At 44.2% G+C, this 17,005-nt stretch overlaps 1 protein-coding gene across 1 annotated transcript in view; it reads left to right on the forward strand.

Annotated features, from left to right (window-relative positions):
• Positions 1-17,005, forward strand: part of DNAJB11 (DnaJ heat shock protein family (Hsp40) member B11) — a 66,895-nt gene that overhangs the window by 5,493 nt on the left and 44,397 nt on the right. The window contains exons 4-8 of the mRNA XM_068123519.2: positions 3,097-3,229; positions 3,897-4,039; positions 5,755-5,837; positions 6,591-6,648; positions 6,904-7,015. Coding sequence (XP_067979620.1) covers positions 3,097-3,229; positions 3,897-4,039; positions 5,755-5,837; positions 6,591-6,648; positions 6,904-7,015 — 529 coding nt within the window. The remainder of the gene's footprint in view (positions 1-3,096; positions 3,230-3,896; positions 4,040-5,754; positions 5,838-6,590; positions 6,649-6,903; positions 7,016-17,005) is intronic.

A 17,005-nucleotide genomic window follows, 5' to 3' on the forward strand; every position in this document is an offset into this window, starting at 1 on the left:
CTTGTGAGATGAATATCTTGAAAAATAAGCGAAGTACCAACTTCTAATTTGGTGTGTGGATGTATCTCGGCATAAGGACGAACACTATTGAAAATTGGGTCGCCACGTAAAAATCCAAGATGGCCGCCACCATATATATGTCTGAAACTTGTGAGCGAAATATCTCGAAAAATAAGCAAAGTACCAACTTCTAATTTGGTGTGTTCGTGTATCTCGGCATAAGGAAGAACGCTATTGAAAATTGGGTCGCCACGTCAAAATCCAAGATGGCTGTCACCATATATATGTATGAACCTTGTGAGCGAAATATCTCGAAAAATAAGCAAAGTACCAACTTCTAATCTGGTGTGTGGGTGTATCTAGGCACAAGCAAGAACGCTGTTTAAAATTGGGTCGCCACGTCAAAATCCAAGATGGCTGCCGCCATGTATGTCTGATGCCATGTATGTCTGAACCTTGTAACCTGCATATCTTGAAAAATAAGCTTAGTACCAACTTCTAATCTGGTGTGTGGGTGTATCTAGGCATAAGGAAGAACGCTATTGAAAATTGGGTCGCCACGTCAAAATCCAAGATGGCCACCGCTGTGTATGTCTGAACCTTGTGAGATGAATATCTTGAAAAATAAGCGAAGTACCAACTTCTAATCTGGTGTGTGGGTGTATCTCAGCATAAGGAAGACCGCTATTGTAAAATGGGTCGCCACGTCAAAATCCAGGACGGCCGCCACCATATATATATGTCTGAACCTTGTGAGCGAAATATCTTGAAAAATAAGCGAAGTACCTTCTGGTGTGTGGGTGTATCTAGGCATAAGGAAGAACGCTATTGAAAATTGGGTCGCCACGTCAAAATCCAAGATGGCCGCGGCCATGTTTGTCTGACCCTTGTGAGCGAAATATCATATCATAGCATGTTTTCTGCGTGTTCCACTTTGTCAACTCGCATCACTTCCCCGACGGGGGACCTAGGCGTAACGCTTGTTGATCTGGAGAAAGCATTCGATAGCGTTCCACGCGAAGTATTGACATGGGCATTGAAGAAGTTAGAATTGGAGGAATGGTTGATCAGAGTTGTGATGGCAATGTACAAAAGAGCGCGCACAGCGGGAAGGACGAAGGACGGGAACAGTGGTGAGTTTGAGGTGAAGGTGGGAGTGCATCAGGGGTCGGTACTATGTCCACTACTATTTGTAGCTGTGATGGAGGTGCTGGCTCAGAATGTAAAGGAGGGTTTACCGTGGGAGTTGTTGTATGCAGATGATCTGGTGTTGATTGCGGAAAGTATGGATGGACTGAAGGAAAAGATGAACAAGTGGAAGGAATGTATGGAGACAAAAGGTCTGAAGGTGAATATCGGAAAGACGAAGGTATGCATTAATATGGTAAAGTGGTAAAGCATGTGGTGAGGTTGAAATAACTGGGAAGTGGCCATGTGCTGTGTGCAGGAAGGGTGTTGGAGTGAACTCCATTCAATGTACAATGTGCGCTGAGTGGGTTCATCAAAAATGTAGTGGTCTGAGAGGGTCATTAACCAGTGTGGCAGCTACATTTAAATGTAAGGTGTGCACAGAGGGAGCTGCAGATGGAGGAAATGTTGAGTTGGATCTTGGAGACGGCGTGAAGCTGGAAGGTGTGAAAACATTTTGCTACCTCGGAGACATGCTGAATGGAGAAGGTGGATCAGACTCGGCAACGGTTGCTAGAGTGAGATGTGCATGGAAGAAGTTTCGGGAACTGAGTGGCGTGCTGATGAGGAGGGGAGTGTCGTTGAAGCTGAAGGGAAAGGTGAATGCAGCATGTGTGAGAAGTGTTATGATTTATGGGAGCAAGACATGGGTCATGAATGTAGAGCAGCAACGAAGGCTGGAAAGGGTGGAAATGCAAATGGTTCGGTGGATGTGCGGAGTATCGTTGAGAGAGAGGAAGACAAATGATGAATTGCGAAAGATGATGGGAATAGAGCCTGTGATTGATGCTGCGAAGAGGAACAGGTTGAGATGGTTTGGTCATGTGTTGAGGAAGGATGAAAGTGACTGGTTGAGAAGAGTGATGGAAATGAATGTAGAAGGAAGTAGAGGACGGGGAAGACCGAGAAAGACTTGGCTAAAGATGATGGAAGAAGAAATGTGGGCAAGGGGGTTAACAAGGAGAGATGCAGAAAATAGGGCAAAATGGAGAAGATTGTCATGGGGACCGCAAGGCTAACCCCCGCTCCAGCAGGGAAAATGGCCTTAAAATGCATGTTGTTGTTGTTGTTGTTGTAGGTCAAGGTTCAGGAAACGGCTGGATAACAAAGTGCCGCTGGCAGACATACTGGCAGCAGGGTAGAGAGGTTGACGATACACAGACTCAGAGACAAACATTTATATTATAAAAGGAGCCGTGTTTGTCTGTTTGTCGTGTTATAACTTGAGAACAGATTAACGGATTTCAATAAATCCAACTACGGTGTATCCGGGCCACTGCCGGGAGTTTTTGTGAATCCAAAAACAAATTTTTTTTTTTTTTTTTTATGGGTACATGGACACGCGTGTCAAAACTGCAAATGTCAACACGGAGATGTTGCTTATCCCTGCACGGAGAGCAGGATCTCCCAGGAATCCTTTTTTTAAATTATTATTATTTTTACCCCTTTTATCCCTGGTGTTGGGCTAGCGGCTAGGGTGCCGGCTTAGGATCCTAGGATCCTGGATTCGAATCTCGGTCGATCGCCGAATTAATGCCAGGGGGGTTGACTCAGCCTGTCATCCTTCCGAGGTCAGCTAATTGAGTACCAGTTCACTGGTAATTCCCTGTTTGTCGTTGAAGGCGGCAAAAAGGGTTGGCGTCAGGAAGGGCATCCGGCCGTAAAACATTGCTTCAAAAAGGGGACCAAAAAACAACAACTACCACGGTCCCCGAAAAGGCCAACCCCCGCTTTGCGGGGAAAAATGGCCTCTAAACGGTGGTTACCCAACAGATTAGCCATCACAGCAAAGATTGGTATTTCCGTCAGCGAAGCGACGGGTCTTATATTCTAGTCAGTCTCAAAAAAGCAGAGCTTTTAAGGATCACTTTGACTTATTTAACAAATTTTTCTTTTCTTGTTTTTCAGTTTCTTTGGTGATTTTGGTTTTGAGTTCTTCGGTGCACCTCGGCAGCAGGACCGGAATATTCCCCGGGGCAGTGATCTGGTCATAGAGTTGGAGGTGACATTAGAAGAAGTATATTCGGGCAACTTTGTGGAGGTGAGCTGTTACGTCCTGTTCGCTGTTGGTCATGGATGTATGCTTGATCAAGTTAAAATTCAATACATACTGCTATTGAGGCTGGCAGGATGGCCTAGACTCTAGGGGTACGTACAGTCCTACACTCTCCATTAAGCTGCCTAGACTGAGCTAAAATCCCGACCCAGCTATAAACTATCATCCCGGTGTTTCACAGGCAGGGTGATTCATCAGTGTGTTTGCACGTGCCATCCCTCGGATGGATGATAAACAGGCGATGCCCTGTGTGCCAGCATTTGTTGGTGGACGTTAAAGTTCCCACGGTGTCCTTCGCGAATAGTAGACGAGCTATCGCCAGCACCTTAGCCAAATTCAAAATACCTGCCCTAGCACCTGCTGGGAGAGGGATGGCAAACAGTCTTTTATAACCTTGCCAAGAAACTGCTCCGACTGCACGGACGCTCTGTAACAGAGTATGGAACATCAGAATCAGAACTACTACTGAAGTCCAATGCATGCTTGCAAATTGGGAGGCGCTAGTTTGGCGATTCGAGATGTATAAATAATTGAGAACTTGTCTTGAGGGTAGTATGCAAGTTGAAGAGTTGTTTGTTTACATTGTGGTTGACCAATCATCCACTCTGCTGATTTTTCTTCAGTTCTTCATTTATTTGTTTTTATCCACTAGGTGGTGCGAAGCAAACCTGTGGCCAAAGAGGCTCCAGGCAAAAGGCGATGCAACTGCAGGCAGGAGATGCGCACCATGCAACTCGGGCCTGGTCGCTTCCAGATGACCCAGGAAACAGTTTGCGATGAATGCCCGAACGTAAAGTAAGTCTTCCTATCCACTCATTTGTCAGTGGAATTATTGCTGATGTTCATGATCCTATCAAAAGTCATGGGACAACCCTTTCCAGTTGCTGTGAATCTGCCACGCTTTTGTTTGATTTGGAAAACGGAATACTGACATATGGTATGAACAGTTAATATTTTTCACGGCATTATGTCTCAGACGATGAAGTTCACAGAAATCCACTGGGATTAATTGGCTGTCGGAAAGTGACAACCTCCGTAGGATTCGCTATGGGGGTTTTAAACATGCAGTGTAAGATTATCATTTGTGACCACCAATATAATACAGCATTAAACAAAAAAGCACAATCAGAGATTGCAGACTCTTGCCAGGACGTGTTTTTAGTGGTTTTAAGGCTCTTGTGTTAAAACAAATATGGCGGCCGAACCACTTGACCAATGACGTCATCATTATTTATTTATTTTCTCCACCAATTTATCCATAGAAGATGCTCAATAAATTTTATCTTGATCGGAAGAAGTTTTGTACTTGTTGAATTATGACGTCATAATGGAGGAACCTATGACATCATCATTAACATATGTTATTCCCCATGGCGAGTTCTTTACAATGAGCCATATCTCAATAGTTTCTATGCAGCACTTTTGGCAATTATAGAGGTGCAAAGGTTTTCGGTTTTTCCAAGATGGCGCCCATGCCATGTGACCTATGATTTCATAATGATCATTAAACAATTCCACAGGTGGAGTTGCACCTAAGGGGAAAATTTCCTGTTAGTCTGACCAACGGTTGCAGAGAAAATCATAGTTATTGTTTGCGGACAATCAATCAATCAAACAGACAGACAAACAAACAGACATATGTTATATTTTGAACACAAATCGGAACACGAATAGGAAGACAAGTTTACCTTTTAATGGAACTTTGTCTCTAAATTTGTCCCAACCGCACATGTACCGAGAGGAGTGAGATAATATTATTACTCTCTCTGCCCTCCTGGCAAGCAAAAAAAATTGAAAATCATTTCAAACAAGAAAGTTACTGTTTATAAGGATGCCATATAGGACACAAACAACAGGCACGAAAAACTAATGTAACGTTTCCGATAGGGTGATGTAATAGACACTGCGTCAACGGCGGGAAAATGGCGGTGAATTCGGTAAATAGTGCTAAACTTCCGGAATTTTTTTTTAACGATCCTTAAAATTGTTATTTCATTTCAATTGAAGTATATATTAGAACACTGCCTGGGATAACATGTTCTATGAACTATATAGTTCATCGTGGTGAATTTGCAGCATTGTTCAATGAACGTATATTGTGATGCCTTGATATGTGAAAACAGGCTTTGTGGCACAAGTGTGTTTTTCATGTGTTTTTCAATACTGATGGCAGAGTCTGTAGGACTTGTTGGAACACCACTTCTGGACTCTGCAACAACGAGGACAAAGTCTGAAATAACTCGTGGTCACAGTTTGTATGTGAGGAATGGTTGCCTTTCCCAGTCAAGCTCGTTCAAAAATCTTGTAACAGAAGTCTCGAGCATTGGTCCAGGATGTAGTTGGGGCTTCCGGAATTCCTCCAAAATATTTTAATGTCTGCTCGCAAAGGATTGTTGATACAATCGTGTGTCCCAGGACTTTTGGTCAAACGCTTTATTATGTATGGATGCACAATGCCTCACAGCTTCCATTGATTGCAACTAAACTGCCATAATGTGTGCATATGGCAGATTGATTAACGAGGAAAAAACATTGGAGGTTGAAATAGAGCCAGGTGTTCAAGATGGTATGGAGTATCCCTTCATTGGTGAAGGTATGATTTCGGTAGGCTGCTTCTTAAAATTCCTTCATTTTTCTTGAAAGGAAAGTGATTAAGCTTGTCTTCGCTAATTCTTGATAACATTTTGTTCTGCAAGGGTCCACGTTTGAACTTTGACTTGATTGTTGGAAATTTGAACACTTAAGCGAAACTGCCTTAATATATTATTATTGGTGGGGGGTTGCAATGTCATCTTAAGGGAAAATAAAACTCTGTGCTGACCCTGTCTAGTTGTTGTTATCACATGAAATATTCGGGCTGCCAGAATAGCCTAGAGTACGCACACTCGCTTCAAAGCTGTCTAGCCAGGATTAGAATCCCGTCCCAGCTCTAAACCGTCACCCTGGTGCTTCACAGGCAAGATGATTCATCAATGTGTGTGCCGTCCCTCGGATGGACGTTAAAACTGGGCGTCCCATCTAGCATCACATGGTGGACGTTAAAGAAAGAGCTATCGCCTATATCCTTCACAGCTATCCTTCACAAAGAGTAGGTGAGCTATCGCCGGCACCATGGTCAAATTACAAATTCCTGCTGGAGGCTGCATGGGAGCACTGCATCAGCAGCACAGCTCTACCTCCAGTAAACGATGCTGCTCACAGCCATGTGCTGCATTTGAAATATGAGAAGACATGAAATATTTAACGTTTCACTGTCACGTACAAAGTAAACCGTGCCATGTGTGCCCAGACTGTTGTATAGGTCTCTTTTCACTGTATGAAACTCTTTTTTTTCCACTTTCTTCAGGTGAGCCACACATTGATGGAGAACCGGGGGACCTACGTTTTCGCATAAAAGTTCTCAAGTGAGTACAGTATATCGTTAATCGCAACGTTTTTGAAAATTCCATTAAAATATTGATCCTCTGGAGTATTTCTTTGGAATCTGATTGATCATTGGTTTTTTATTTTGTACTTTTAATTTCCATCAAGAACATGCTTGGAAATAGTCTATACATATTTGAGATTGTCTTTTCGCTCTTATTTCATTGCTTGTTTTTTGTTGTTGTTGCAATTACATTGGTTTTTTTAATCATTATTTGTGTTTGTTTATCCCCAAGGCACCCTGTGTTTGAGCGCCGAGGGGATGACCTTTATACAAATGTGACGATTTCCCTGTTAGATGCTCTTTTGGGCTTTGAGAGAGAAATTGCTCATCTTGATCAGCACAAGGTACAAGTATGCATTCTGTCAAAAACAGTGGATATAGTTGGACTCGTGCTTCAAGCTTGAAGTGCAATTTGAATTTGTGCTTTGGGAAAATACTTTTTCGCTGCTATTGCTTTTTCTCTCCTGGTTTTGTGTGATTTAGTTGGTGTATTCGTAACATTTAGTGCACTCACCGACGAGCTGCCTAATTGTCGCTTCAGTCCCTGAGATATTTGAATTTACTCAACTGTAAGTTCTATTCTGCAGCAAGACTAGCAGAGAGGACATATCTTTCGATTGGAAACTAGAAGGGCACTCGGAAGAGTGCATGCCTCCGCCAGGCTGAACAGTTTATGGTTTCTATCCCACTGATAAACCAAATCTGGATTCGGACCTGGACCCAAATCGAATTGGCTTGTTCTTGTCACCCAACCAACTTGTCACGTTCTCATCACCTAACGACAACTTTTTTAACTGTTACATATCGCTTTTGGTCCGATCTCTCTATGGTGAAGAATCGCTTACAAAATTTTATAACTCTCGTATCCGAATCCATGTTCAGATCTTCACCAAAATCGAATCGATTCTTTCTCATCACACACACAACCTCTCCACCAAGTTACGTCCAAATCCGTCCACAACATTTTGAGATATCCTGCTATATATATATCGTTTTTGGCCTTATCTCCCAATGGTGAAGACTGAAGAATTACTTGAAAAATTATAGTAGCTGTATTCGGATCCATATCTTCACCAAAATCTAATAATTTCGTCCTTGTCACATACAATACCTCTCCACAAAATTTCGTCCAAATCCATCCACAACTCTTTGAGATATCTTATTCACAGATGGACAAACAGACAGGGGTGAAAACACAACCTCCATCCACCTTTGGTGGCGGAGGTAAGAAAGCCAACCATATGCATTTATCGTAGGATGAGAATGCTAAACTTATGATGATAAATCTTGATTTGCTTTTGCACATCCGTGTACATAGGACAGCTTTTTGATAGGAATGGTACATGTTGGAAAATATTTTGCGTCAAGCATGACAAAAGTCTTTTGTTCTGAGATCAGAAGATTAGCTGAGTGCTAGATGAGTGTATAAAAGAGGATGGATAATATTGTCGTGTCACTGGCGATTAAGACCGCCTGATGAGGGATAACCGCGATCCGCGATGACGGATTGTTTGGAGATCTCGCGAGATCTTGTCAGGGCGGTCACGGTTTTTGGAAGCTGTTCCATGATCTTCACGCACGCTTGAAGTTAAATAATTGTTCACAATTGTATTTTTGTCGAAACTGTATTTATCTTACGTGTGTGTACCAATAGTGTGTCCCTCGGAAGATTCTCGGTGTTAATCTTTCATACCTGTATAAAATAGTCGAGTATTTCGTGCCGCGCGGCCTAGTTGTTGAAGCTTCCGACCTCAAGGCTTGGTTCTCTCCGGGCATCCAAAGTGAAGTTATTTTTTCATTCATGTGTTTGTCAAATTTCAACTCGTTATTTTATCGTCTATGCGTTGTTGTTTGTTTATAGTTAGTGTTCTGTTTTATAGTTAGTGTTATTGTTTGTTTATAGTTGGTGTTCTGTTTCTCGCTCCGTGTGTGCGGCCTTGTACCCCCATCGGTGTTTGTTAACTTAAGTTCCCTACTTCGTGTTTTGCTTGGCTCTTAGATTTTTCCCTTCTACCCCGAACTTAATACTCTTTGTCTAACGTTTTAAATTCCCCCCCCTCCCCACCCCCCCCCTCCCCCGCCAAAATTTTTTTTTCCTTTCTCCACGTGTGCTGTTGTATCATCGTGTACTTCTGTCCAGGTGTGCTGTTCACCCCGCCCCCATTATCTCCTTGCCATCCACCTTTTGCCCTGTTCACGTGACTCATGGTTGTCCCTCTCGGCCCTTTCCCCGTTGGTATTTTGTGAATATAAGATTGTTCACGGTTCTGTTTAAATATGTTTAAACTTCCCCTTCAGTGTTTTATTCAGTGGTATATTACAATACGCTGTTTTTCTTCCTATTTAAAAGGCTTTTTTCAATTTCCTCTCTAACTCATTCCACTTCCAAAAAAATAAATTCAATCTCTTATACGTCTCCCTCACTAAATGTTCTAAATTCACATTCATTCCATCCCTCCTCCATCGTTCTTAATCGGATTGCTAACTTGAAAATCACAATAAACCCAATTTGTTATCAATGTTCGTCTTTCATTAATCATCCACTTTCTAAACTCCCCCCTTGCCCCTCCACTCCTAAACTCCCCCCTTGCCCCTCCACTCCTAAACTCCCCCCTTGCCCCTCCCCTCCTAAACTCCCCCCTCACTCCTCCCCTTCAAAACTCCCCCCCAACCCCTCCCATTCAAATCTCCCCCCATACCATTCCTCTCCAATTCTCCCTCCTCCCCCCTCCTCCTCAAAGCTGCCTCCTCCCCACTTCGTCTCCCTTCTATCTCATACCTCCACCTCCCCCAACCTTCTACTTTCCTCTGCCCCCCCTCAAACAACCCCTCACTGTGCCTCATCCCTTCACCATCAAACCTTTCGTCCTCCTCATCTTTCCCTTTCTTGTAACTCTTCTGTAATCTCTGACACACTATCAACTGCTCTCCCTACCTCCCCCTCTCATCCTTCATCTTACCCTACCCCTCCCCTCCCCTGTCCTGTACCCGATGCTACCCCTCTCTCTTCATTAACGGTATGGACCTCAAACATCCGGGGCCTTTGCTCAAACCTGACTGATCTCTCCATACAGGTTGCTTCTGACAATCCAGACTTGATCTGCTTAACAGAAACTTTCCTCTTTCAAGATGTCTCTGATTCCTTAATATCTCTTCCTGGTTACTCCCTCCTCTGGTAGGATAGACCTGAGCCTCGTCCTGGTGGTGGTGTGGCTATCTTTATCAAAAACTCTCTTCCTCACTCTCCTTGCACTGCCCTCTCTCCACCTCACCCCCAGGAGTACCTCTGGCTACGGCTTCCTCTCCGCTCCCACCTTTTGTTCATATGTGTTCTGGACCGTCCTCCAAACAGTGATGACTCCATTTACATTTCACTGTCTGACAACATGGACCAACTTCTATCCACTCATCCCAACTCTCTCTTCCTCATATGTGGTGACTTCAACTGTCATCATGCCAGCTGGCTGGGTGTGGGTTCCTCTCTCACCAGTCATGGCACATCAGCAAAAGACTTCTGTGACTCACTGGGATTGACACAATCTGTCAATTTCCCGACCCGGATCTCAGCCAATGGAGTATCTTCTCTTCTAGACTTGGTTATGACAAACTTTCCTGCTAATGTCTGCTGCTCTTCTTCTGCTCCAATCGGTTCTTCTGATCATGTGCTTGTTAAAGTCGACATCTCTCTGGCCATTCTCAGAGAGCCTCCTCAGCGCGGACGAGTCTGGCATTTCACTCAGGCCGACTGGCACAGTCTTCAAGCAGCCATCAATCATCTGGACTGGTCTCCCATCTCCACTGCCTCTGACATGAATTCTTCCTGGGAATTCTTCCAAAGCAAACTGCTCTCTTTCATGCACAGATTTATCCCATCTCGTCTTCAGTTGTCTTACCCTTCCTCCCGTCCATGGTACACTGAATCTTGTGGTGAGGCAGTTGCCCTGAAACAACTTGCCTTTGCCTCTTGGAAGGCTAATCCAACTGAAGGCAATCTCAGTTCCTTCCACCAAACTCGGAACAAGTGTGTGTCTACCCTCAGGAGTGCCAGGAAGCACTATCTCTCCACACTCAAGAATGAACTCTCAAACCTGTCTCCTTCCTCCAAATCCTGGTGGTGTCTGGTCAAATCCGTTTCTGGTGTTTGTTCCCCCTCCATCCCCTCCTTTACCTCAAATGGCTACACAGTTGACACCGCACGTGACAAAGCCGAATGCCTCAACTCTGTGTTTGCCTCAAAATCTTGTGTCCCAAACCCATCTCTCTCTGTTCCCACCTTACCCAGTCGAACCCAACTGCTCCTGGACTCTGTGTCCTTCTCTCCTGACAAGGTGGAGGAGTTTTTGTCAAACCTCGACTCTGATTCTGCAACTGGACCAGACGGCATCAGCCCACGGGTCCTAAAATCCTGCTCTGCCGCTCTATCTCACCCTCTCTCTGTTCTTTTCACCCTCTCTTTTGCTCAAGGTCATCTACCAGCATCCTGGAAATCAGCAAACATTACCGCTTTTCACAAAAAAGGTGCAAAAACAGATCCTTGCAACTACAGACCAATCAGCCTGCTCCCAATTATCAGCAAAGTCATGGAATCCATCATTGCTTCGGATATCAAATCCTTCCTCTTCTCCAATGGCTTGATCTCTGATCATCAATTGGGATTCAGACCAGGTCATTCTACTCTGGACATGCTGCTTCTGCTGTCTCAACAATGGATGGAGGTCCTCAATGCCAAACAGGAAATCAGAGCTGTCTCCCTTGACATATCACGTGCCTTCGATACGGTCTGGCACCCAGCTCTGCTCACCAAACTCTCCTATGGTATCCATGGAAATCTCCATGCATGGCTTGCGGACTTCCTCTCTGGTCATAGTCAACGTGTGGCCCTGAATGGATTTCTCTCATCTCCCCTTCCTGTTCAGGCTGGAGTTCCCCAAGGCAGTGTTCTGGGCTCTGTGCTTTTTCTGGTCTTTGTCAATGATCTCTCTGACTCTCTGGAAAATCCTCTCTATCTCTTTGCTGATGACTCCACTCTCTGCCGCTCCATTCCTCTTCCCTCAGATCGGCAGTCTGCAGCCCCCTCACTCTCTGAAGACCTGGACAAAATCACAGACTGGTCAAACAAGTGGAACATGTCTTTCAATCCTGACAAATCTCACACTCTTACTATTTCTCTCCGAAAAGACCGACTGGACAACCCTCCCATCTACTTTCTCAACAATCCTCTCCAAGAAGTTCTGTCGCTCAAGCTATTGGGTCTCACTATCTGCCATGATCTTTCTTGGGAAAACAACATTTCCAAGCCGGCCTCCAAAGCCAGTCGCCGACTGGGCATCCTCCGTTGTGCGAAGTCCTTCCTCGGCACACCTGAGCTCCTCACCACATACAAGGCTTTCATCCGCAGCTCAATGGAATACTGTTCACCCCTATGGGCCAGTGCTCCTGCCTCACACCTAGCTCGGCTTCACGCTGTTGAAACAAAAGCTTTCAGAATCATTGGAATCTCTCGCGATGGAGCTATCTCCGAGGGCCTTTCACTCACTCACCGCAGGCAGGTAGGTGGTCTTTCTGTCTTATTCCGACTCCTCTCCGGCCTTGCTCCCCCAGCTCTCTCTGTGCTCTGTCCCCAAAATATTCCTAAAGGTCGCACAAGATCTGCCAGCCACCCTCTGATGGTTAAACTGCCGAAATCTCGGCTCTCTGCTCACCTTCACTCTTTCATTCCTCTTTTCTCCCGCCTCTGGAACATACTCCCACACTCCCTTCAATCCCACTCCTCCCTCCAGGTCTTTAAAACAGCTGTTCACCATCATCTCTTATCTTCCCCCATCCAAAACCTTGATCTTTTCTACCCCCGCTAATTCACCCCAGATGCACTTTGTTTGAAATTCCAAGTTCTTTCCTGGAAGTCCTGGCAGTGTCAATATGTTTTTTACCTCTCCCACCCCCCCCCTTCCCATGCCCCCCCCTCCCCAAAGCCCTCTCCCTCCCACAGATCTCTCGATGTCCCTGCTCTCAAATGTTGTGTTTGTGTCCTTCCTCCTCTCTCCCCATCTTGTCTACCGCTCCCCATGTTATATGTTTTATGTGTCGGTTTATCTTTCTGTGTGATTAATGTTAGCTCTTTCACGAGCCTCGATCTTGTACACAAAAAACACCGAACTGCTTTAACTCCTGAGGTGCACCCAATTATGGCGGTTATCGTGCACACGCGAGATGGGAGGCTGTGAGGTGTTTACCTGAACGAAAATAAACACGGGTTTATTCATGATCCCACAAAACATGCAAACACGACAAATAAAATGCAACAATACTGAATTTAAAGAAAATAAGCGGGGAATGAAAAATAATGGAAAGGAATACTGAGGTAAAATTCTATGGTGAGGTACACCACAAGGCCAAAAGTATTCAGACACACCTTCTAATTAGTGGATTCGGTTGTTTCAGCCACACCCAGTGCTGACAGGTAATTATAATCAAGCACACAGCAATGCAATCTCCATAGACAAACATTAGCAGTAGAATGGGCCGTACTGAAGAGCTCAGAGACTTTCAACGTGGCACCGTCATAGGATGCCACCTTTCCAACCAGTCAATTCATCAAATTTCTGCCCTGCTGGAGCTGCCCCGGTCAACTGTAAGTGCTGTTATTGTGAATTGGAAGCGAGCAGCAACAGCTCAGCCGCGAAGTGGTAGGCCACACAAGCTCACAGAATGGGTCTGCCGAGTGCTGAAGCACGTAGCGCATAAAAATCGTTGGTCTTCGGTTGCAACACTCACTACCGAGTTCCAAACTGCCTCTAGAAGCAATGTCAGCACAATAATTGTTCGTCGGGAGCTTCATGAAATGGGTTTCCATGTGTGAGCAGCCGCACACAAGCCTAAAATCACCATGCACAATGCCAAGCGTCGGCTGGAGTGGTGTAAAGTTTGCCGCCATTGGACTCTGGAGCAGTCGAAACGTGTTCTCTGGAGTGATGAATCACGCTTCACCATCTGGCAGTCAGACGAATCTGGGTTTAGCGGATGCCAGGATAATGCTAACTGCCCGAATGCACAATGCCAACTGTGAAGTTTGGTGGAGGAGGAATAATGGTCTGGGGCTGTTTTTTTTGGTTCGGGCTAGGCCCCTTAGTTCCAGTGAAGGTAAATCTTAGCGCGACAGCATACAATGACATTCTAGACGATTGTGTGCTTCCAACTTTATGGCAATAGTTTGGGAAAGGCCCTTTCCTGTTACAGCATGACAATGCCCCTGTGTAACAAGCGAAGTCCATACAGAAATGGTTTGTCGAAATCGGTGTGGAAGAACCTGACTGGCCTGCACAGAGCCCTGACCTCAACCCCATCAAACACCTTCGGGATGAATTGGAACGCCGAATGCGAGCAAGGCCTAATCGCCCAACATCAGTGCTCGACCTCACTAATGTTCTTGTGGCTGAATGGAAGCAAATCCCCACAGCAATGTTCCAACATCTAGTGGAAAACCTTCCCAGAAGAGTGGAGGCCGTTATAGCAGCAAAGGGGGTTCCAACCCCATATTAATGTCCATGATTTTGGAATGAGATATTCGACGAGCACATATGGGTGTGGTGTTCGGGTGTCCACATACTTTTGACCATTTAGTGTACCTCCAGACCTACACAAACACGTACACAGGGAAAGGTAAGAAAAGAAAATCCCCTTTCAGCACTTAGCTGGTCCCAATAGGTTATTTTAGGAGCCAGGCGGCTGTTGAAGCTCAATGTAGCTATTTTGGAGCGCTTTCCACGCGAGAACCAATGGCCCGACTGCGCCGTGCACTTTAGGCTCCACAGGCAGGAGGCAAGTCCTGAAGATGATTTCCTCCACTGTCGGGGAGGGATAGCGTTGCCTCTAGCTCCTCCTTAGCAACTGCAACAGCCTCACACTGACCGCACCAAAAGTTCATTCCTCCAAAGCGCCAAAAATCCACCCAGCACAAGAACAGATATTACACCAATAAAACAATATGGCCAGCATCTTGTTCGAGCGCCTTCCCTCTCAAGCTCCAGCTCTCGTCACCCCAATCAATCGCGAAGCTTCTTCCAAAGCGACTCATGATCCTCTGGACCAATCACGTTCCTCGGGGGGGGGGGGGGCTGGCCTGCCGACTCTTTCTACACCCCCCCCCATCGTACCACTCCAGGGGCATGGCCTTTTGCCGCACGTGTTCATAGGGCCGGCTTAGCTTGACTTGTAAATGCAATTTAACGGTGGCTTTCATGGCCGTAGTGGCAGCAAAACGTAAAGGGAAAGATTACAGAGGTTAAGCACGCACTGGGAAAAAAATTTCTTAATCCCTACCACTGATTAGCACTGCTTCACCCCCGTGTGAAGAATATTTAAACAACATTGAGTTACAGTTTCCGACTTACTTTCCATGGAGATTTCTCCAACACATCATGCGGTCTATGCTACTTCTTACATAGTTCTACCTCCCCTACGGTATGCTTTCACCTACCCCCCCATAAACGTAACAATATGTTAATACGAGCATGGTGCCCGTGCCCGTACTGGATTCTCAATGGGGTAGGGATGAGGGTGGCAAAAATGTAAATGGTATCTTCTGTGGTCGAGCTGGCAAGCGGCAAGCAACAATTTACGTTTAATGCCACATCTGATGCAATTTAAATGTCCTAATGGCGTTGAGGTGCTCCATTTGAAACTGGTTGTTCTATCTATGTATCTTTTTATGCCTATGGTCCATAATAAAAAAAACACCTTATTTTGTGTACAGTCCCAAAAAAAAAAGAATAGGTGAAAAAAATTTAATCAAAGTAGGCAAAAAAAATGCTTCCAAAATGTATCTTAAAATGCCTTACTCTGCTTAGTACTCAATCAGGAACAACCCATTCAGTCTTAGTCTTCATCAAAGTCTCTTCCCTTTCTCTTTGACAAGGTTTGTTTCCCAAAACCCTCATCGCTTCAAAATGCTTAGTTCATCCTGCAGCCTTTTTCACCATGATTTTTCTACACCCGTTAAACCACTCCCCACCCTCCCAAAATTTTGCTTATCTATCCATATTGTCCACCTACCTCTTGCACTCTCTCCTTCCCCTCATTTTTACCTGCATTCCTTGTTTGTCCATCTCCATCTACTGTCCCTCTGCCCTACTCTTGGCGTTTCCCTATCTGTTCCCTTTGTTATGTTGTGTCTTGATCTCTTCTGTGTCTTAGCTCTTCCATGAGCCTTGGCCATGTATTATAAAGAGGAGTAGTAACAACAGTCGAATGAGCTAAAAATCCAATCGAGTGAGCAAGTGGTGACAACTGCTGTTGACTTATTTAATCGTGAAGGGCGCTCCAAGCTTCTAACGCTTTTCCAAGGCAGAAAAAAGCAGTAAAACATTGGAATTCCTCTGGATCTTTTGCAGTCGAGTTTAAAGCAACATTATAGACTGGAAATAATGTATGAAAATGCAAAAAAAAAAAATAGCTGAAAACGATCGAGATAGAAGGCCTGTTCTCCCACCGGTAGCTGTGCTACAAGGTACACATTTAAATAGATAAGTTATGTCGACACCCACTCCACCCCCCACCCCCTGCTCCACAAAAGTCCCAATTTGGGGTGGGGGGCTAGTACCTGTAACCTTTGTCTTATGAATTATGATGGGCCCTGAGTCGCTCTGGCAAGTTTGGTTAAGATTGGATAACTAACAAACCAAATGTGTTGACCACAAACACAAAACAAACAAGTACAGATACATTCAAAGTACACCGCCCCCATCCAAATAATTAAATATCCTACAGCGCAGCTCATAGAGACTGCATTGGGAGGGAGAGGTGTACAATAATTGATTGATTAATTGCATAATTAAAATCAAGAAAAGATTATCACAAAATATTTTCTTAATCAATTGGCTAATAGCATAACTAAACCACTAGTGCTTCATCCGAAGATGTATCTTTTAGAATTTTTTTAAGAATAAGTCATTAATAAAAAATTAAATAATTAATTGATTAATCAATAAATAATTAATCGATTAAATGATTAATCAATAAATCAAATATATCCTTGATAGCCACATCACTTGGTCACTGTCATGTCCAAATATTAGCTTCCTAGCTCAAAAGGTGCCTGAGATATTGGCCAAATGAGAAAGAAAATAAATAAATGATTATTAATGAAAATAAATAAATAATAATCATCAAAAAGTTAAATTAGTAATCAATTCGGTCAGAGAACACATAAACCACCATCATTTCATCAGAATCTGTAACTTTAAAAAAAAAAAAAAATTTAGTCATTAATCGAATAATTAAATAATTAATCGATTAATTGATTAATTAATAAATCAAAAATAGCCTTTGCAGCCAAA

The sequence above is a fragment of the Myxine glutinosa genome, chromosome 7 (genome assembly GCF_964187855.1).
Source record: "Myxine glutinosa chromosome 7, kmMyxGlut1.1, whole genome shotgun sequence".
Taxonomy (NCBI): domain Eukaryota; kingdom Metazoa; phylum Chordata; class Myxini; order Myxiniformes; family Myxinidae; genus Myxine; species Myxine glutinosa.